Source organism: Symphalangus syndactylus, chromosome 5, assembly GCF_028878055.3.
Source record: "Symphalangus syndactylus isolate Jambi chromosome 5, NHGRI_mSymSyn1-v2.1_pri, whole genome shotgun sequence".
Taxonomy (NCBI): domain Eukaryota; kingdom Metazoa; phylum Chordata; class Mammalia; order Primates; family Hylobatidae; genus Symphalangus; species Symphalangus syndactylus.
Window position 1 is genome coordinate 34,055,154 of NC_072427.2, and position 22,989 is coordinate 34,078,142.

General features: G+C 35.9%; 1 protein-coding gene across 5 annotated transcripts in view; it reads left to right on the forward strand.

The window, feature by feature from the left end:
• MYO9A (myosin IXA) overlaps window positions 1-22,989 on the forward strand; it is a 300,363-nt gene that overhangs the window by 213,833 nt on the left and 63,541 nt on the right. For 3 of the 5 annotated variants that reach the window (XM_055277888.2, XM_055277889.2, XM_063638793.1), the window contains 7 exons: window positions 6,812-6,892; window positions 7,790-7,900; window positions 8,764-8,886; window positions 10,494-10,643; window positions 11,826-12,145; window positions 12,807-14,378; window positions 18,066-18,165. In XM_055277888.2, coding sequence (XP_055133863.1) covers window positions 6,812-6,892; window positions 7,790-7,900; window positions 8,764-8,886; window positions 10,494-10,643; window positions 11,826-12,145; window positions 12,807-14,378; window positions 18,066-18,165 — 2,457 coding nt within the window. Of the gene's footprint in view, window positions 1-6,811; window positions 6,893-7,789; window positions 7,901-8,763; window positions 8,887-10,493; window positions 10,644-11,825; window positions 12,146-12,806; window positions 14,379-18,065; window positions 18,166-18,667; window positions 18,881-22,989 lie in introns of all 5 variants that reach the window. The other 2 variants (XM_055277886.2, XM_063638792.1) reach the window with 1 other exon arrangement.

Here is a 22,989-nt window from a genome sequence, read left to right on the forward strand (position 1 = left end):
GTTTCTTGTTTTGCTTAAAACAAATAAGAATCTGTATTTTTCAGATTGTCGTTGAAAGGTTAAAGTGATCTGCAGGATACCCGAATGGGATTTTAATTTATGTGACTAAAAAGCCATATATTACTGATCATTTTGGAAAGAAGAACCAAAGATGAAAAAAAAAAGTCAGATGCCTTTGTTTTTCATCCACATATGTCTGGATAATGGATATCTCAATATTTGTTATTTTCAGTGTGAGGAGAAAACAGAAAATTGATGTTATAAACAAATCTGCCTTTAAACCCTGTTGCTTAGATAATGTCACTGTTAGCATAATGATGTATTTTTTTTTCCGTGCTTAAACCTCATGCCGCTACCGTCGATAGTTAACTAAATGAGGCTGAAGGTTTTTTTTTCTGTGTATTTATTTTACCTTTGTATAAATAGAAATCCAGTTCTTTTTTTGGGCTTTTAGGAATAAATATGATAATAGTTAACCAAATTTCTTCCAGAACAATTTTTTCAAATTCCTTTTTAAATTGCCTCTTCCATTCTTCTCAAATCATCTATCTCCTAAGGTCTTTTCATTTGGTAGATATTTATGAAAGTAAGCAAAATATCTGGTAGGTAACAATGCTTTGCATAATTTTACTCTATTTCATGTTTATATCACAGAAGCAATGTTCACTGTTGAATAAAATTCCTTATTCGTGATAGGTATATCTGTATATGTTAACACTTTTTAAAATGCTTCTTTTACAGCTAGGATGTTTGAACATAAAGTATCTACTAATGTATCATTGTATATGATCTTGTTTGATTTATAAGCACAGTTCTTCAAATTGTGGGCTAGAAATGTCATTTTATTTTAGATAATTCTCACCATAGGTCTAAAGAAAAATTTGAATCTGTGAAGGCTATTTGGTCACATGCTTTCTCTTTAAAAAAAAAAAAAAAAAAAATGAAAAAGCAAGACCAAGGAGCCAAATAACTCATTATGTACAAATAAGCTTAAAGGAAAGGGAATTGGGTATAAAGAAATCACTGCCATGAATTTTAAAAATCCTTCTTAATAATCATATGGGTTAATGGCATTTGGTTGGGAAGAATGAGAAGATAGTGCTTGGGGAAGTCTGTCTTTACCTTGCTGCTGTCCTCACAATCCAGAGTCTGGATGTTCACTTTGTAGATTAGAAATGCAAAGATTAATGGGTTATAGAAAAAAAGTCATGTTGTGATATAAGTTTATTAATATACAACATAAATGTAAGTCATAAGCAGACTTAATACAATTTTTGAGTTTATTAGCATATTTCTTCCTGATTAGCAAACCCACGTGGGAAGCCAAATTCTGGTCAAAAGGTAATTTGGTGAGCTCAGTGTCTGAAAAGGGAACATTAATCTCGTGATTATGAAAGGTAGAATTATTAAGCTGTTAAGTGTCCTTTGTTTTGTAACCTTGGATCTTTTACAGATGCCATTTATACCGAAATCATTCTTTAATCTGAAGAATACCATATAGCTAGTACAATAAAAACTTAGTTATAATCACAATCCTATTGTGTCTTTTAAAATCCTTCCAAATTTACATATTCTCAATTTATATTCATGAATTATATTTAATTTTTAGAAAAAGAGTCCTCTTTAATATTTCTAATCGGCCGTTATTACAAAAGCAATGAGTTAATTTTTGATTATTTAGAAAATATAGATGAGCAAAAACAAGTGAAAGTCATCTACCATCCATAGATAATGACCAATGTACGGTATGTTTTCCAGGCCCTTTGCCAAAAATTCACACATACGCATTTTCTAATAGGTGTTGTCTAAGTTTTTCTCCAATTATTCTAGGATAATTACTATTATATTTATTATAAAGGTGAGGAAACCAAGTAACATATGACTACATTGCAAGTGGTCAAAATGGATGGCACCCAGCTGTCTTTGTGCCCTTCCTTGAATGCTTATTTTCATGAAAATAGTATCATAGAACTCATAAAGGATTAATTGATGTAAGAATTGCCCTTCTGCTATAAACAACCAGAAACTGGACAAAAGATATGAGTCAAATATTTTCAGATATAGACAGTAAGCATTACGGGACTCCAATCTCTGAGAATAGGGGAAATAAATGAGGAAAGCCCCAGATGAACTCCTAAAGATAATTTGCTACGGCTCAGGAAGAGGAAACCCAAACAACTGACAGTGGTCTTGCTAATTGAAGAGATGGAGATAGAAAGGTAGAGGCAACTAGAATTTGTGAGGCAGAGTAAAGAGGAGAAGGAAATTGTATGAAGAGAAAGAGCTAGAGATCTGCTGAGGGGTCTCCTTGAGTCTCTGTGGCTGACTACTAATCTGTGCATATGTGGGTTAAAATTCCATGAGATTGGGGAAAGAATGATTATTCTAATCACCTAAATCCTGTAGACCTAACAATTTCTGGTACTTATACAGGATTAGAGGCGTAGTTCTATTCTCATCAGCCAGAGTGAAACGACCTTTTACTACATGAGGCATTAGGTAGAATCCTCAGAAAGACATTGTTTTAGCAATGGGACCAAAATAGTCCTAATGTAAAGGCTGCTCTGGCCCTGCTCTCACAAAACTAAAAATTAAGTCTTAAAAGAATCAGACTGATCCTAAGTAACTTAACTGCATGTTAAGAAAAATGTTTGTCACTCTTTAAAAGGAATACAACAAAATCCAACAATGTAAAACACAGTGTCTGACATCCAAAGAGAAATTACAAGGCAGACAAAGAGGAAAAAAATAACCCATAACAAGGGGGAAAAAAATCAATAATCAGAGACAGACTTTAAAATGATGGAGATGATGTAAATAGTAGGTAAGAATGTCAAATTAGCTATAATGTATCTTTTAAATATGCCCAAAGATATAACAAAAAACATGAATACATGATGAGAACAAAATAGATTTTTTATTTTGGAAGGTGATGACAGAGTCTCTGGACACTTCCTCAGGAGTTGGAGTTGTTCTATCCTCTCTTTCTTTCACTGCCTGTTGCAACCAATAAGGGCCATTTGTATTATGAAAATGAAAAAAATGAAGATATGAAAAAGACTCAAATGGAACTTTTAGAGATTAAATCCGTAATATTTGACAATAAAAAATAAGCTAAATTGGATTAACATCTGTTAGACAGCTCAGAAGTGGTACATTTGAAGTCATAGTTTATTAAAGCCCAGAGAAAGCAACAAAGATGTAAAAAAACGAAAATAGCAATAACTTATGGAGCAATATGATGCAGTCTAACATAGATGTGGTTGGAATCTCAGAAGAGGAAAGGGAGGAGGGCACAGAAAAACGTATTTGAAGAAATAATGACCAAAATATTTTCTGATTTGATGGAAAAAAAAAAACTACAGAGATCAAAGAATCTCAGTAGACCTCAGTTAGAGCAAACAAAAACACACCAAGACACATTATATCAAATTGCTAAAACCAGTTAAAAAGAGAGCATCTTAAACTTGGCCAGAGGGAGAAAAGAGACATTTTGTGTAACTAAGTGAACATCATCAGAAACTATCAAAGCCGTAAGACAAGAGTGATATCTTTAAAAGGCCAAAAAGAGAAAAAAAGTCACCCTAGAATTGTATGTGTGGTGAATGTATCTTTTAAAAACTAAGGTTAAGTAGAGACATTTTCAGACCAAAAAAGCTGAGAGAATTTATTACCAGCAGATCTATAATATCAGAAATTTTAAACCTGGAAGAAAAATGATGGGAAAAACAACATGGAAATTTGAATTTACACAAAACATGAATAGTGCCAGATTGATGGAAATGTAGGCTAATATTTTAAAAATACGTTTTCTTGGACAGGCGTGGTGGCTCACACCTGTAATCCCAGCACTTTGGGAGGCCGAGGCAGGCGGATCACCCAAAGTCAGGAGTTCGAGACCAGCCTGGCCAACATGGTGAATCCCCATCTCTACTAAAAATACAAAATTAGCCAGGCATGGTGATGGGTGCCTGTAGTCCCACCTACTTGGGAGGCTGAGGCAGGAGAATCACTTGAACCCAGGAGGTGGAGGTTGCAATGAGCTGAGATTGCACCATTGCACTCCAGCCTGGACAAAAGAGCGAGACTCTATCTCAAGAAAAAAAACATAACAAAAAAACCTTTTCTCTTTTTAAAATAATTGGCTATAGAAAACAAAAATAATAGTATATTGTGGGGTAGAAATAAAATATATAATAAAAGTATCACAAAACACTAAAGTGGGGCTAAGTGGAAATATACTGTTGTTAAGCTTTTACACTATACAGAACATGGTATAGTATTATTTGAAGGTAGACTGTGATAAAGGTGCAAATCCTAGAATAATCCTTTAAAAAAGAGTTAACGGTTAGTAAGGTAATAGCAGAACTAAAATGGAACCATAAAATATACTCAATAAATGTGCAACATAAAGAATGAACCCTAATGCATATTATGGACTATAGTTAATAATCGTGTCAGTATTGGTTCATCACATATAACACACTAATGCAAGGTGTTAATTATAGGGGAAATTGTGCATGTGAGGTTAAAGGGGCATATGGGAATTATTTGTATGTTCTGCTCATTTTTGCTATGAACCTAAAACTGCCCCAAAAGTCTATTTTAAATAGGGAGAGAGTAAGAGGAGGAAGGGAGGAACAAATGAGAGAGGACAAACAGAAGGCCAGTAATAAAATTGGTAGCCCTATATCCAACCATACTAATTATTAACAATGTAAATGCTCTAAACAGTCCAATTAAGAAATGGATATTATCGGCCGGGCGCGGTGGCTCATGCCTGTAATCCCAGCACTTTGGGAGGCCGAGGCGGGCAGATCACGAGGTCAGGAGATTGAGACCATCCTGGCTAACACGGTGAAACCTCGTCTCTACTAAAAATACAAAAAAAATTAGCCAGGTGTGGTGGTGGGGCCTGTAGTCCCACCTAATCGGGAGGCTGAGGCAAGAGAATGGCATGAACCTGGGAGGCGGAGCTTGTAGTGAGCTGAGATCGTGCCACTGCATTCCAGCCTGGGCGACAGAGCAAGACACTGTCTCAGAAGAAAAAAAAAAAAAAAGAATTGGATATTATCTGATTGGATAAAATAATGCCTAACTGTATGTTATCTACAAGAAACCTCTTTAAATACAATGATACTAAAGGGTTAAAAAATGAAAAAAATAAACCATGTGAACAAAAACCAAAAGAAAGCTACAGTGTCTATAGTAGAGTCAGACAAAATAGACTTCAGAACAGAGAAAATTACCAGGGATAAAGGGAGATAATTTCATAGTGATAAAGGTGCAATTTACCAAGTCTTACATGTATATTCATCTAATAACAGAGCTCCCAAATACCTGAACCAAAAACTGATAGAATTAAAAGAAAAATGGAGAAATCTGCAGTTATGCTTGGAAACTTCAGCATACCTCTTGGTAATTGATAGGGTAAGTAGACAATTAGGAAGGATATGGAAGACTTAAATAGAACGATTAACCTACTTGACCTAACTGAAATTTGTAGAACAACCTAACCAACAATTGCAGAATATGCATTCATTTTAAGTGCCCATGAAATACTTGCCAAGGTAGATCATGAACTAGGCCATAAAACGTTAACAATTTTGGGTTAAAATCATACAAAATGTTATATTTATAATAGAATTAAACCAGAAATCAAAGAAAGATATCAATCCCCAAATATTTAGAATATGTAAAAGCGACTTTTAAATAATACATTCTTTAGAGGAAGGAAAATTTTGTAATATTTTAAATAGAATGAAATATCAAAATTTGTGCAATGCAGCTAAAGCAGTGCTCCAAGGTTAATTTATAGCACTAAATGCTTTTATTAGAAAAGGAGATATGTCTCAATTCAATTATCTAAATTTCTACCTCGATAAACTATAAAAAGAATATATGAAACCCAATACAAGCAGAGAGAAGTAAATAATAAAGATAACAGCAGAATTCAATGAAATGAAAAACAGAAAAATAGACAAAAAAAAAAGGACGCTGACACCAAAAGCTGGTTCTTTAAGCAGATCCAAATTTTTTTTTTTTTTTTTGAGACAGAGTCTCACTTTGTTGCACAGGCTGGAGTGCAGTGGCACCATCTTGGCTTACTGCAACCTCCACCTCCCAGGTTTAAGTAATTCTCATGCCTCAGCCAGGCACCACCACACCTGGCTAATTTTTGTATTTTTTTAGTAGAAATGGGGTTTCACCATGTTGGCCAGGCTGGTCTCGAACTTCTGACCTCAGGTGATCCCGCCCTCCTCAGCCTTCCGAAATGCTGGGATTATAGGCGTGAGCCACCATGCCTGGGCTAAGCAAATCAAAAAGTTGATAAATTTCTAGCCACTAATCAGGAAGAAACAGAGAATGTACAAATTACCATTATCAGGAATAAAAAAGGGGATATCATTACATACTCTGTAGACATTTAAAGTAAAGCAAGGGAGTACTTCCTTACTGGATACCCTCCTGAATCATTTTAAAAGTTGTAGGATACATGAGTTTGAATAAAATTGTTTGATGAAATATGAAGAAAAGTGAAAAAAAATCTGTATTTGATTATTCTGAAAACATCTGCAATATTTACTATTTCCAGGCTATCTGCTTTAATACTAAACTACCATCTTTGTCCTTAATTATCCATAATTTAACCAGTATGAGAATATACACAATGTGCTTTTCAAAAACAAACCTCTTTCTATGTGTGCCTCTACTTTTTGAGTGTTTTGCCAGCATATTGATTATATTTATAAATTATTTGTTAATAGTTTGGAATGGGAGAGTATGATAATTATATTGCTTTCTGTTGCAGGCATCATTAAGCAAGCTAATGGAAACACTTGGTCAAGCAGAACCATATTTTGTAAAATGCATTCGCTCTAATGCTGAAAAGGTAAAAATGTCCTATAAATGAGAGCACATACCTCAGCTTACTTCAAACTGAACTTTAAATACTTTTAAGCAGAATAAGTGGAGGGGAAGCACTAACTATAATATTTATAAGGAAAATAGTATGTTATAAACACTTTCATGGATTTTTCCACACTTCCCTGCCTGTAAGGTGTTTATATGGATTTGATTTAGCATCACCCAGAATTTGAGAAGCAAATACCTCTTGAAGTCCTGTCAGAAAAGAATTTTCTTTTTTTTCTTTTTTTTTTTTTTTTTTTTTTTGAGACAGAGTCTTACTCTGTCACCCAGGCTGGAGTGCAGTGGCATGCTCTCAGCTCACTGCAATCTCCACCTCCTGGTTTCAAGCAGTTCTCCTGCCTCAGCCTCCTGAATAGCTGGGACTACAGGTGTGCACCACCACACCCGGCTAATTTTTGTATTTTTAGTAGAGACGAGGATTTGCCATGTTGGCCAGGCTGGTCTTGAACTCCTGACCTCAGGTGATCAGCCCACCTTGGCCTCCCAAAGTGCTAGGATTACAGGCGTGAGCCACCACACCCAGTTGTAGGTTATCTTGTTACAGATTTTGTAGTGATTGGACTATGTGGCCTCTGTGGGTGACTACATTCTTTTTGAGCCTTTAAGGTCCTATCTCTTCACAACCAGAGAAGCCTGGAAGCTTGGTTTCTCTCTTTTCCCTAGGGTTGGGCAGTCAGAACTTTTCTGAAGCTATCAGCTGAGAGGTGAGCTTGCCCTACCTATCAGCTTAGTTACTATATATCTTAACCAGACAACCTCCAGTCAATCTCTAGATACTCAACAGTTGGCCATGCTTATAAACAGATAATTAATTTGGAGATCTACTGTTCTGGGTTAATCTTTTTTCCATTTGCTTTAGCTGCCCTTAAGGTTCAATGATGCCTTGGTACTTAGACAGCTTCGATACACCGGGATGCTGGAAACAGTTCGAATTCGCCAATCAGGATACAGCTCCAAATACTCTTTCCAGGTTCTGTTTTTATAGTGATAGTTACATATTTAGACACATCAAGTAAATGATTCTCACATATCTTGCTTATTATTTCTTTGGGGCTTATTTCCCTTAATTCTTCCTTTCCATTTCACGTTTTGTATACGGAATTGAAGAGGGATAGACAGTATTTACTTTGATTGAATGGCAGCAATCTCATTAAGCTTGTTATAATAGAATCCAGTACTTGGCTATTCTCGTTTGAACAGAATGTTTGCTAATACTAAATTTACTCCTGATATAATAATTCTTTGCACTGACCTCTCCAGTAACTGAAATAGTTCAATGAGAATTATCTAGTGAAAAGATTCCATTTGGTTTTCCCTAAAGTTTTCTCAGCAGGATTTTCTTTCATAGTAAGCTGCCAGCAAGGCTCACAGCTACTCTTATCAGCAATTGCTGCTATGGGTATGGAAATTATATTGAAGCTGTTTAGCAACTGAGCAAGTCTTTGCTGTTACTAGGACGGAAAGCCTCATTCTCAGTGATACCCTGTCCCCATCCTGCCACGTTTGTTTTTTTTTTTCCTGATAGAAATTTTAGGTTCTTTTTAAATAACTTTTTCTTTGGTCTTTTATAAAGCTTTCTCAAAAGGGATAATTAACCTCTGCCCTTTTTTTTCCTCTCATTCCCTTTTGATGACACGATATGTAGAACCCAGTATCTTTCTCCGCCTCTTATGTTTTCGAATTAACCTTTTATTATATCTTAAATTAACATGCACTTCTTGGTTTCACCCTGTTTAAAAGAAAGATAAAAGATTAATAAAATGATAATTAGTTTAAGGTCTTGTTTGCATACACTATTCTCTGATTTTACAATATTTTTTAATTATTTTTCAGGATTTTGTGAGCCACTTCCATGTACTTCTTCCCCGAAATATTATTCCATCCAAATTTAACATTCAGGATTTCTTCAGGAAAATAAATCTTAATCCAGATAATTATCAAGTTGGAAAAACCATGGTAAATATAATCTGTATAACTCTGGTCAAAATTGAGTGCATTTATTTAAAAAATAATAATTTTTGCCTATGAGATTGTTTATTAAAAAGACAGTGAATCAGATATCAGAAGACAATTGGTTAGGCCCAGGTTTTTATTTAATTATGTAGTCAATATTAATCACAGCGCTCTGGCCAGTGCTCTAGTTCTGACTATAATTTTAACTGCCTAAAAATCATCTCTCCATAGATATTCTACTGTAATCTCCAAGCCAGCTTGCCCAAGGTGACCATATCCCGATTCATCTGCTCTTAAATTTATCAAATACTTTATTTCTCTGTCACCTTTTTTCCAGTGTCTCAGTCTAGAAACCATAATTGTCTTTGGCATACCGTTCACTTTAACTTTAATCCTTTCACAAAGTTTTCGGGATTTTTTTTTCTTTTACAAAGAGATTCTCACATCGCTTTCTGTTTCTCCATTACTACTGCTTCCATTTTATTTTTATTCGTTATCTCTTCTCATCTACATTGCTTATACAGTGAACAGCTTACTTATCTGATTCTAGTGTATTTGTCATTCCATTTAATTTATTCTACTCATAATATTAAAATTATCTTAATATACTTAGTTCTTTTTGTCTGCCTCCTGCTTGATAATAACCCCCTGATAACCTCCTCATTAAATCCAAACATCTTTCTCTTTTTTGAGAACCTTCATATTGTGGCTTCACATTACTTAATATCTTTTTTATGGAGATTAATTGTCCCATTGTCTCCTGTGCATGCCTTTATTATTATTTTCAACTCTTTGTGTTACTCAGGTGAGATCTTTTGTCTCTGGCCCTTATTAGTTTACTATCTTCCTCTTTGGGTATATAATATCTACTTGCTCTCAAATGAGAGGTATAATTCCTGTTTCTAAAGAGATATGTCTCTTTAACCTTTGCAGCCTCCCAAACCCTAAACATTAGTGGAATGAAAGAGTAAATAAAATAAACTTATTAATAGCTTTGGACAGTGAGAAGCTTTTAATGCACGCTGGATTTCAAAAAGACTGTTATAATTGGTTTATTCATTATATGATTCAAGCTTCAAGATCTATGGTTTTCAACTTTTTTCCCCACCCCAACACCCTTGAAAAATATGACTTATTACCAGTAATACATTTACTCATAGCAGTGATTTCCCCAATGGAGTAATGTATCTTAATCTCTGGCGCTGGAATTTTGATATTCTTGCTTGCCTTGTCATTTCTTCCTCCCTTCCTTACCTTCCTTTTTTTCTTTGTCTTTTTTTTTCTGGAGACCAGGTCTCTATTTTGCTGTAGAACTTGAACTCCTGGGCTTCAGCAACCTTCCTGTTTCAGTCTTCTGAGTAGTTAGGAGTATAGGCATGTAGCACCACACCCAGCTCACCTTCCGTATTGTACTATCTCCATTTCAATTTGAGAATGACTACTTTGGATAAATCTGTAGGAATATTTATCAGTACTTCATTTACATGCCTGCCACTATGTTTGTTCTTCTCTAAAAGCTTATCACAGAAAGGATGATTCATGGATGATTCATGAAATAAATTTCTCATTTCTTCTTAAGCTGCATTCCTCATCTTTCTTCCTTTTGGTAGGTCTTTCTAAAGGAGCAGGAACGACAGCACTTACAAGATCTGCTTCACCAAGAGGTACTCCGCAGAATCATATTGTTGCAGCGATGGTTCAGGGTCTTGCTATGTAGGCAGCATTTCCTCCATCTGAGACAAGCATCTGTTATTATCCAGGTGAGAAGCAAAGGATTCTTTGCATGAAATTGACTAATTTATTTGGCCTTTGTTTAGTAACCAGAACCTTTTTACTGTAAAACATTTTCAATAATAATGTAAACTTCAGAAATGAGAATATGTCGTACCCAATTTTGAAGTGCTCATAACACCCAACAGATTATCTGGCATATAATAGACTATTAATAAATATTGATTCCATTGAATTTAAATTAAATTGAATTTGTAGTTATAATGTCTTGTGAGATCTGAGTAGGGGCTAAAGAGTTACCTAATACTTTTTGACATAGTTGTTTTTATTTAATAGTTTTTGGAGTGATGTTTGAGAGTTGTATGTATACCGTTGGTTTTAGACACTCATTTTGGATGATAGGTACCTTATTTTACATTTTATTTGTTTTATTAACTCCCTCATTGATTTATATCATTTCCATAAGATCTTTTCCATTTGTGCAAGAAAATCTTTAGTATCTTCATCTTTGGAATGTGTGTCAGGATTACCTTAAACCCATTAGTGTTATTTGGGAAAATTGTAACAAAAGAATATAATATGTTAAAGTTACTAATAATTTGAAGGACATGAAATCATCCAAAAATTTTAAATTAGGTTCTGTAATTAACTTCTTCAAGGTTAATTATTTAAAATGGCTGTTTTAGCCAAACATATCTGGAAGAGAAAACTTTCTTCTATTTATCTTTTTCAGGTGTACTTTCTGCTTTTGTAGAAAACTAGTTTTTTTATTTTTATTTTTTTGAGACAGAGTCTCACTCTGTTGCCCAGGCTGGAGTGCAGTGGTGCGAATTCAGCTCACTGCAAGCTCCAGCTCCCAGGTTCACGCCATTCTCCTGCCTCAGCCTCCTGAGTAGCTGGGACTACAGGCACCCACCACCACGCCTGGCTAATTTTTTTTTTATTTTTAGTAGAGACGGGGTTTCACCATGTTAGCCAGGATAGTCTCGATCTCCTGACCTCATGATCCGCCTGCCTTAGCCTCCAGAAGTGCTGGGATTACAGGCGTGAGCCACCGCGCCTGGCCAGAAAACTTATTTTTAATCACCAAGAATTTAGCTGCATAGCCACATAACCTGTAATTATGGCATAAGAAATTTATCCTCTTTTTTTCTGTGACAATGCGGTGTAAGATATGACAACCAGTTTCCGTTACTTTGTCTTCCCCACAGAGATTCTGGAGGAATTACCTAAATCAGAAGCAAGTCAGAGATGCAGCTGTGCAGAAGGATGCTTTTGTTATGGCTAGTGCAGCTGCTCTTCTCCAAGCTTCCTGGCGTGCTCACTTAGAGAGGCAGCGGTACTTGGAGCTACGGGCTGCAGCCATCGTTATCCAGCAGAAATGGAGAGATCACTATAGGCGCAGGCACATGGCTGCTATTTGCATACAAGCAAGATGGAAAGCCTACAGGGAAAGTAAAAGGTACCAAGAACAAAGGAAAAAAATTATCCTTTTGCAATCAACATGTAGAGGATTCAGAGCAAGACAAAGGTAATCTCTGTTACTATAATAATTGCTTTTTTTCTTTCTTCCCAAGTACTTTGTTTATACCTCTGCATTAACACTTGTCTAATTTGTATTAGAATTGGTTGTATACAATTTGTCTTTTCCACTATACTGTGATACTTTTACCTATTTTAACCCACATTGTATTGTCTATAATGGAAGTTAAATAAGGTTTTATTGAATTAAATTGGATTGAAAATCTACATGGTCTGTGATCATAACTGCTAAGAATTAACTTTTACATTAGGCTGAATCTTATAAAGTTGGCAATATTCAACTGTTGTTACTTTTAGAAACTTTAATTTCACACTTAAATTAAAATTTCACTTTAATTTCACACTTAAAATTTCACTTTAATTTGAGGTTTACTTTAAAATAAAGGCATTATTAAAATGAGAGCTTTACTTCTGAATTAGTTTACATTTTGACTGAAATGCCTAGTTAGAAGTAATAGACTTAATGAAATATCATCTGACTCATGGAAATAGGAAAATTATGAAATGTGCATTCAAGTTAGTTTAAGAAGTACTTAGGTATTATAAAAAGATTTTACAACTCTGCATTTTTTCTTAAATTCTCAGGAAATATGTTCTTTTCCGTGGTAACTAAGATATTTCTGTAACCCATTTTGTCTGTTTTTATATAGATTTAAAGCTTTAAAAGAACAAAGGCTTAGAGAAACAAAATCAGAAGTTGCATTGGTGAATATTAAGGGATATGGATCTCTGGAAATTCACGGTTCGGACCCTTCAGAATGGGAGGATTGTTCTTTTGACAACAGAATAAAAGCCATAGAGGAATGTAAATGTCTAATAGAGAGTAATCGAATTAGCCATGAAAGTTCGGTGGACTGCTTGAAGGAGTCACCAAACAAGCAGCAGGAGAGAGCACAAAGCCAGAGTGGTGTGGACTTGCAGGAAGATGTGCTTGTAAGAGAGAGACCCAGATCCTTGGAGGATCTCCAACAGAAAAAAGTAGGCCGGGCTAAAAGAGAAAGTAGGAGAATGAGAGAACTAGAGCAAGCTATATTTAGCTTAGAATTGCTGAAAGTTCGTTCTCTTGGTGGTGTTTCTCCTTCAGAGGATCGCAGATGGTCTACAGAATTGGTGCCTGAAGGCCTTCAATCTCCACGGGGTACACCTGATAGTGAGAGCTCTCAAGGAAGCTTGGAACTTCTGAGCTATGAGGAAAGCCAAAAGAGCAAACTAGAGTCTGTCATTTCAGATGAAGGAGACTTGCAGTTTCCGTCACCTAAGATATCCAGCAGTCCAAAATTTGATTCACGGGACAATGCCCTCAGTGCCTCAAATGAGACTAGCTATGCAGAGCATTTGAAGGATGGAACTATGAAGGAAAAGGTGGTCTGCAGTTCTGAGTCTATTACCTGTAAACCACAGCTGAAAGACTCCTTCATTTCAAATAGTCTACCTACTTTTTTTTATATCCCCCAACAAGACCCACTGAAAACAAATTCCCAACTAGACACAAGTATCCAAAGAAACAAACTATTGGAAAATGAAGACACACCAGGGGAAGCTCTTACTTTGGATATCAACAGGGAAACTAGAAGGTATCACTGCTCAGGAAAAGATCAAATTGTTCCTTCTTTGAATACAGAGTCTTCTAATCCTGTGCTTAAGAAGTTAGAAAAGCTAAACACTGAGAAGGAAGAAAGGCAAAAGCAGTTGCAGCAACAGAATGAAAAAGAGATGATGGAACAGATTCGCCAGCAAACAGATATTTTAGAGAAGGAGCGCAAAGCCTTCAAGACAATTGAAAAGCCAAGAATTGGAGAGTGTTTGGTGGCACCATCTTCCTATCAGTCAAAGCAAAGAGTAGAGAGGCCATCCTCTCTCCTCAGCTTAAATACCTCAAATAAGGGAGAACTTAATGTACTGGGGTCCCTATCAGTAAAAGATGCAGCTCTTGCCCCAAAAGACAGTTCCTCTGCTCACTTAACCCCAAAGGACCGACCTGTCACCGTGTTCTTTGAAAGAAAAGGAAGTCCATGCCAATCCAGTACTGTCAAGGAATTATCCAAGACAGACAGAATGGGCACCCAGCTGAATGTAGCCTGTAAACTCTCTAATAATCGCATTTCAAAAAGAGAACACTTTAGGCCAACTCAGTCTTATGGCCACAATTCTGATGACCTTTCCAGAGAGGGAAATACTAGGCCCATTTTCTTCACTCCAAAGGACAATATGAGTATTCCCCTGTAAGTGAAATATTTATTTATGTTTATGTATAAATGGGAAACTTCTTGGAGTATTTTTATTAAGGTGCCTTGTTCTGCTCCAACTATTTGTGTAAAGTGGCTGCTCAACTTGGCCATTTTCTCTTTGTAAAAATATTCCCTAATTGTTAACTCTACCATCACCTGCAGTTGGATGTAGTTATACCCTAGGAATCCTTGACTAATCATGAATAGCAGAGTAAATACTGGGTTCCTCCCCATTAAGTGAGAAGCATTTGTGAAGGGCAGTACAGTGCCTATAAACATAGTAGGCATTCACCGAATACTGGTTGCTTTACAGCTGTGAGGTTTAGTAGTCCAAGGTTGTTCGTTTCAGGCTTTAAAGAAGTTAATTTGTTTTGTTACAGCTGTTGGCCTATTTATGGTCATCATTACGTTCATTATACTTTTTTGTGTGTAATAAACACATAACATAAAATTTCCCATCTTAACCATTTTTAAATAATACAGTACAGTAGTGTTAACTGTATGTACATTGTTTTGCAAAAGATCTCTAGAACTTTTTCTTCTTGCAAAATAAAACTCTGTACCCATTGAACAGCTCTGCTTTTCCTTCTAGCCCCTGGTAACCATCATTCTACTTTCTGTTTCCAAGAGTTTACTTTTTATACCTCATATAAATAGAAATGAAATTCTTTTTTTTTTTTTTCTAAGATGGAGTCTCACTCTGTCACCCAGGCTGGAGTGCAGTGGTGTGATCTCAGCTAACTGCAACCTCTGCCTCCTGGGCTCAAGCAGTTCTCCTGTCTCAGCCTCCCGAGTAGCTGGGACTATAGGTGCACGCCACCATGCCTGGCTAATTTTTGTATTTTTAGTAGAGATGGGGTTTCATCATGTTGGTCAGGCTAGTCTCGAACTCCTGACCTCAGGTGATCAACCTGTCTCTGCCCCCCAAATTGCTGGGATTACAGATGTGAGCCACCGCACCCAGCCCTAAGTAGAATTTCTTTATACTTTTTTAAACTAGAGGTAGTCATGAGAAAAGCAATTTTAAGTGGTACATAAAAACAAATTTAACAAAATTGAAGATACTTGTATTGTCTTTGTATTTGGTAGATTCTTTTGGTTCTTACAGGAGAATGTCATCATTGAAATGAAAGGAGGGCTGTATCTTTGGGCTAAAAAAAAAATTTTACATTAACAATGAAAATAACCTTTTCTTTCCTTTTATATATAACCCAAACATTTAAATGTTCCACCCTTTAAAATTTCATATGGATTTTAGAGAAATCCTTTGTAAATGTGGGCAAGAGATGATCAATAATTGATTTTTCCACCAAGAGTCTCTATAGTATTACAAAGTGCAGTTGAGCTTAATGACAGCTTTAAGTATTATTCCCACCCATTAACCTACAGATTTCCCAGAAGTTCAAAGGCTCTGTGTAGCATATGCACCCATAAGAGAGTGTTAAAAACATATTCCCTGTCATTCTAAGTTTAGTGATACATGATATTCCATGCATATCTGTAAGTGAGCTCTTTAATATTCTTTAATGTCTGTTAATTATGACATGTGTGTGTATGTATTATAGGTGTATACATTTATAAAGTAGCTGTTGGATCCATGAATTTGTTTTGTAGAAAACAAATTGTGGATTCTAAAAAATATTAATCATCCTTATGAAATATTTATCTTATTTTTCCAAGATATATAGTTGTAGGTCTGTTTGAGCTGATTTCCTTTATTGCTTTATTAATGATCTAATTATCTTTAAAATTATTGTATATTAGATTATATTAAACTCTACAGATAAAATTCATACTTTAAATCTCATCCTGTTGTATAAGTAATATTAGAAACATTAAAATTTTGTAGAATCATAAATGTTGGTGCTTCTGAATTATGTAGTCCAGTTCCCACATGTTACAGGTAAGGTCACTGGGGCCCATAGAGGTGAAATGACTTACTCAAGATCATATATTTAGAGAAATGGCTGGGACTAGAACTTGCATTTCATCATTAAGGATCGGCATTGGATTTTATGATTAGAAAGTAATACTAGATTAGTGTCCCTTTTGTACTGTAGTGGTGATGAGTACACGGTAGTTTTTAACTGTTTAATGAGAAAGGACAAAAGAATTCATGGTGAAGTCTAAAGAAAATGCTGTGAGTTAAAAGGTTAATTGCAGTGGTCAAGTACTATCAAGATCCTATTAATTGTTGTTTCTCTTTGGAGGATAAATGAAGGTCCGATAGGCTCAACTGTGGCAAGAGAGATTTTGATAGCCAGAAGAGAATCCTTTAGGACAAGCCAGGATTGCTAGGCTTACACGCATTGTACATACATTGCCCAAAAAGGGAGATCTCTAAGAAGCCTTTAGCTAGCAAAGATTGCATCTATTTGTGTTTATTTCGGGCTTATTGCATAGAGGCAAAGGGCAAGATAATTTCTTATGGCTCCTAGACTTTCTTTTATAAAAATTAAATGAAAGATTTTGAATGGAAGAACAATTAATCTACCAACTAGTATCATAAGTTAGTGTCTAATTTTAGCTAGCACTATGCTTGGAAGTAAGATACGATCCTCAAGGAGCTTAATAGTTTTGCTCAGGAGAGATTATCAATATGTTGTTGATGAGACTCATGGTACTGAGTTAATATAGGTAATTGGGGCCATGAAGGTGTAGGTTATATACATTTTTTCATCAAATTCTGACATCTATTTCTGCCCAGAATTTAATGATAAAGCAGTCTCATCATACAGTTATTCAATCAAAATTAAATTTTCATAAGCTAACACTGTAACACCTGTATTGTCTGGAGCATACTTTTAGTTTGATAACAATCTCTTATCCTGCCAGTGTTGATTTTATTCTATTCAACATCAAGTTTTTTGTTTGTTTTTTGGGTTTTTTGAGACAGAGTTTCACTCTTGTCACCCAGGCTAGAGTGTGCAGTGGCACGATCTTGGCTCACTGAAGCCTCTGCCTCCTGGGTTCAAGTGATTCTCCTACCTCAGCCTTCCAAGTACCTGGGAATACAGGCGCCTGCCACCACACCCAGCTAATTTTTGTATTTTTAGTAGAGACGGAGTTTTGCCATGTTGACCAGGCTGGTCTCAAACTCCTGACTTCAGGTGATCCACCTGCCTCAGCCTCCCAAACTGCTGGGTTTATAGGCATGAGCCACCGCACCCAGCCTCAACGTCAAGTTTTAAAACTCAGACAGTGGATGAAAGCTACAAAGAGAGATTTCAGAAGGAGTTTTCTAACCAATAGGAACCATCTCAGTATAAAATATAATGAGATCCTCATCACTGGATGGCTATTTTTCAAGTATTTTATAATGATTAGATGGAAAGGCCCCTTATAAGACTAGTATTATAAAGATTCAGGGGTTTGGTATTTTCCTTTCCTCATCATCAGATCTATTTTATTTCTTGAGTTTATTTTGCAGCTACTATTCTTAAACATATGTCATATTCATAGTGGAATATACCCACTGATCATCAGGCCTCTAGTAATTCAGTCATATGCATAGGTTCAGGATTATTATTACTAATTAGCTAAGCAGAAAAAATATGACTTACTGTCTTGGGAATTGACTAAGATCTGAAAATATTTATGGAATTTGCTGGAAGTCTTTAACCTGGCTGCCATGGGATATCTGCTAAGAACTGAAATGTAATTTCATTGTTTTATTTAAAGGGTCAGCAAAGAAGCCTTAAACAGTAAAAATCCTCAACTCCATAAAGAAGATGAACCAGCATGGAAACCTGTGAAGTTAGCTGGGCCAGGCCAAAGAGAGGTAAGTATTGAGTCTTGTTTATCTATCTTCTATGCAAAAGAGATGTGCATTATTTTGGAAATTATTATTCTTGTAGGTAGAGCACCTCATCTACCCCCATTTACTCCCAAGCGTTTTTAGAGAAAGAAGCCATGAGCTGAGATTGTTATAATTATGAAGGTGTACTCCAGGCAGGGAATGGTGCCTAAAAACCCAGTTGCTAAGAAAAAGAAGGCAATTTGTGCTAGTGACTTTGTTGACTTATTATGGCAATGAAAGATGATTTCTTTGGCTATGTAGAACAGTGTAGATTTAGCTTCCATTCTAGTCCTTCATCCAGAGTAATGTATACAGATTCCTTTTGGTCATGCCTGTCACTTCTGCTATTGGAAAGGGCATGGTTGGGTGGAGGGATATTTCAAGAAATTCATGAGCCCTCTGATGTCTTTCATTGGCATCATCTCAAAAAGAATAAAAACCCCAAACATTGTTGTGTTATTTGTTTTATCATTTGGTCAAGCAGGTTGCCAGACCGGCCCATAAAAAGAAAGCTCGAATGGCGCGGACGCGCTCCGATTTCTTGACTAGAGGTACTTTTGCCGATGGGGAGGGGGATACAGAGGAAGATGATTACGATGACATTATTGAGCCCCTTCTCTCCCTTGACCAAGCTTCTCACTGTGAGCTAGGGCCTGCACCCAGCCTGGGTCAGGCCTCTCACAGTGACTCCGAAATGGTAATTTTACAGCAATATAAGAAAAATAGCAAGCAAATCTGATGGAGATAGTCTTTGCTAATCTAAAGCTAACCTTCACAGCTTCTTCCCATGTAATGGTTTGTACATGGGAAACCTCAGTGAACACAGCAACTAAGCTAAACCTTAATTTAATAGAACTCAAATAAAGAGCACTTTAAAAAGCCGTAAATTAGGCAAAATTATTTGACTTGGCACTAATGTAGAAATTTTCCATGTTGTATCCTAAAAGGTCTAGAGCAGTGGTCCTTACATTTTTTCTGTAAAGGGCCAGATAACAAATATTTTAGACTTTGTGGGTCATATAGTCTCTATTGCAACTACCTAACTTAACTACTTAACTCAGCCACTGTAGTATGAAAGCAGCCATAGACACTAAGTAAACAAAATGGGCATGACTGTCTTGTAATAAAACTGCAAAAACAGACAGTGGATTGTATTTGACCTGTTGGCCATAGTTTACTGATCCTTGGTTTAGTTTACTCATCCTTGGTCTAAAATAATCCAGTAGTTTTTAGCTACAATGCACTTTTAGATTTTTTGCTTGTAAACTTTCTTCCTCCACCTCACTTTCCACTAATAAGAAATAAACATGAATTTTAAAACATATAGTGAGCAAACAGTGTCTTCCTGGACCAACCCAGCCAAAAAGAAGGCTATATGTAATATGAATTTGTATTAGTCACATAATATAACATTGGTGTTGTGTTTGAATAAAGCTGCACTATTTTAAGCTAAGAATATAACTATATCATCTTCTCAGCCCCAATCAGGTGTATATGTGGTTTGACAAGTATTAGTATATTGATGGGTATATTAAGGCAAAGAGTTTCATTTTGGAATTGTCCTAGAAATATATAAGGACCATATGTCTAATATGAACCAGAACATCACTGATGAAGTAGAGTGAAATAACATTTTATTTCCATGCATATCTGTAACTGAGCTCTCTGATATTCTTAGTGTCTGTCAATTATCAGAGAAAAATTTAGAATGGTCTTTATTTGACTCATTAAATATTCTGTCTTTGAACTGTTTTAAGCTGTTTGAATTGTCAAAGATCTAGTTAATTGAAATTTCTCCTATTGTCCAGAATACTCTCGTTGTCTTTATCTTTTGTTGGAGGTAGACCCAGTTTTTAAGTGGCAAAAGTGATGTTTTATGAAGGCAAAAACAACAACAACAAAAAGAGAAAAATGCAAAACAAGTCCCCTGATTAGATAAATGAGTCATTAACCTGAGCCGAACTGTAGGATTATAGAAATTGGAAACATTCTGTGTATCTGATAATATATATAATTAGAGCCAAAATCTTCAGTGTAGAATAAAATAATAGCATTTTGGAGGTGCCCTGTATTTGAGTTATAAATAAGGAAATATACAGTGTTATCTGATTAACAGTTAAATACGAAATTATGTAATGGAACAAACTAATTTTAATGAAAAGTCCTGCTTTGTCTAGTATACATAGATTTATTGTTTGCAGAAAAACTGGCATTTGTGACTGCTGTTTTGTTCCTGAGAGTTTCCTTTGTAACAACCCTTAGTCCTTTTGGTGATAGACGTCTTTTACACTGGGAACTTTTACTGAGATGAACCAGGAAATTGGGCTTTCTGCTTGGAGCATTCAGCTCCTTTCAGTGTTCTAGCCTCTGTTCACCTGCTTGACGTTCACTGCATGCCAGTAGTTGTAGAGCACTTCCCTGCACAGTGTGTTAGTCACGTCGCCAGCTTTCTCATTTCCTTCTCTTTCACCATGAGCTATTTTAGGAACAGGTGGTGGTGCTTGTTTCTGGTGGACACTGCATGAAGAAGCTTTGCTTTGTAGAATATGCGGATAGATACTTACCAGGGTTGAGGATGGGGTGGGTAGGAACAATTTTTAAATGTGTTTCTCTTTTTATTTATCTTGAGAATATTCCATGTTCTAACATTATCTGATATTGTGAAGATGAAGATGTATTGTGTCTAAATAAAATCTATTACAATCTCACAATATTTTCTGGATTTTAAATGGATTTGATTTTCTAGGTACATGGAGTTTTAAAAACTGGATTTTTTTTTTTTTTCTGGACAAACTGATTTTATTACTCTGAAGTGTGTCATTAAATCTTGGAAGAAATTGCTGTATGACCTTTCTAATTGTGAAGTAACTCAGTCTAATGAGATAAAGACATTCACACATGAATTGAAGGAGATTTGAGTTTTTAAATTATTAATCAGTTGTTACCTGCTGTGGGAGGGGAAACAAGTGTAGTAGTTTCCCTCCTTAGTGACTTTGGTGCTTTTTAACCTCTTACTTCAAACTCTGCCATTTGAATAACTGTTTAGTCTCTGTGTGCTGCTCTCACTCCATTTTTATACACACCGTATTGGCATTAACTCAAGAAGAATGGCGTTTTCTGCTAAGCAGTTTTTTTTAAGGTAGTTTTTTTTTTTAGTTTCTGTCTTCTGGATGGTAAGCGGGTTAGTAAAATCATTTCTATTCCTTATTTATAGGATTAGTATGGGAAACATTATACTTTTCTCTGTACAGTTTTCTTTTATCATCCCCCAGATTTAAAGCAATCATCTCTATGGATATGACTTCTGAATGGCTCTCCAGAATTTCAATCTTCATTACTTCCAGCATAGTAAAACTAAATTTCTCATTATTCCCCCCAAACTGCTGTCACTTGTTATATTCCTATTTCTGCTATTCTCTGAGATACTCTCTGATCCTTATCTGTGTTGAATTTTCTTTCTGTCTGATGTCTACTCCATAGGCTGCCAGAAAAACCTGTTGATCAAACAAAGCTGTTTATTAGCTTATTACAGTAAGAGAAAACCCACTTTGACTGTGTCTTAGTAATATCTCACAAGAGAGAAGTCAGGAGAGGATATTCATAAAGTTTTAGGACCTGGGCTAGGTGATTTTGAGGTCGGTCTTACGTGGTAGAAAACTGATTGTTATTGAACAAAGTTCATTACGTTAGAGTTTTGGATTGGCAGCCTTAAGACAGCAGCCACACTGTTGACTATACACTTAGTATTTATATGTGTATTTTATTCCTCTAAAAAATGTCAGGACCAGTTTATAGCATTGCAGCTATCTGTTCTTTGAAGATTTGGCAGAATTTTTTTATGAAACCACCTGGGATTGGTACTTTTTTGTGGTGTAGTTCCTTGATAAGTTTTTCTTTTTTTCTTCTAGGGAAATCAGTCTTTTTTAAACCTTTTATCTAACAGCGTCAATTTTGGTAAACACTTTTTTCTTATAAAATTATCGATTTCGTCTAACTTTTCAATTTATTTGCACAGAGGTCTGGAAAGTAAGATCTGGGCACAGAGGCATGTGCCTGTAGTCCCAGCTACTCAGAAGGCCGAGGCAGGAGGATAACTGGAGCCCAGGAGTGCAAGGCTGCAGTGAGCTGTGATTGTACCACTGCACACCAGCCTGGGCAACAGAGCAAGACCATGTCTCTTTAAAAAAAAAAAAAAAAGTCTGTTAGACCCAAACAGTACTCAGTCTAAGGCTAATTATTCTTGACTACTGAGGTGAGATCCTCTCTATACTTTGCCCAGTGCCCTGGGAATCATAAAGTTATATGCTCTGGCTCTTGGGCATAGACACTATTACTGACCTTTTGTGAGTGATGGGCTCAGTTACCTTTAATCCTTTCAAGTGATCTTTTTCTTGGTCTTGGGTTGTTTTCTCATACGAAGTGTTGATTAGTACTCAAGCTGAATATTCAATATGGACCTTCTGTAGATCTCTAGAGTTCTATCTTTGTGCTTCTCACTCCTCTCCAGTACTCTGTCTTTTGGTCTCTAGTCACCGTGCTCACCTTGGACTTTCAGCTTCATGTGTTCCACTTAGAGTCTGTCAAGTTTCACGTGGGTTCCTCCTCTCTGCATCACAGCCTAGAAACTCTCAAGGCAGTAAGATGGGACAAGTGTAGAACATACTTCCTTTTTTTCCCATCTCTCAGGGATATCTGTCCATTGTTTTAAACATTGCGGTTTCATATTATTTTGTCTGGGTTTTTTGTTGGTTTCAGGTAAGAGGGTAGACCAGATGCCTATTACTTCATCTTTGCCAACTTAAGGTA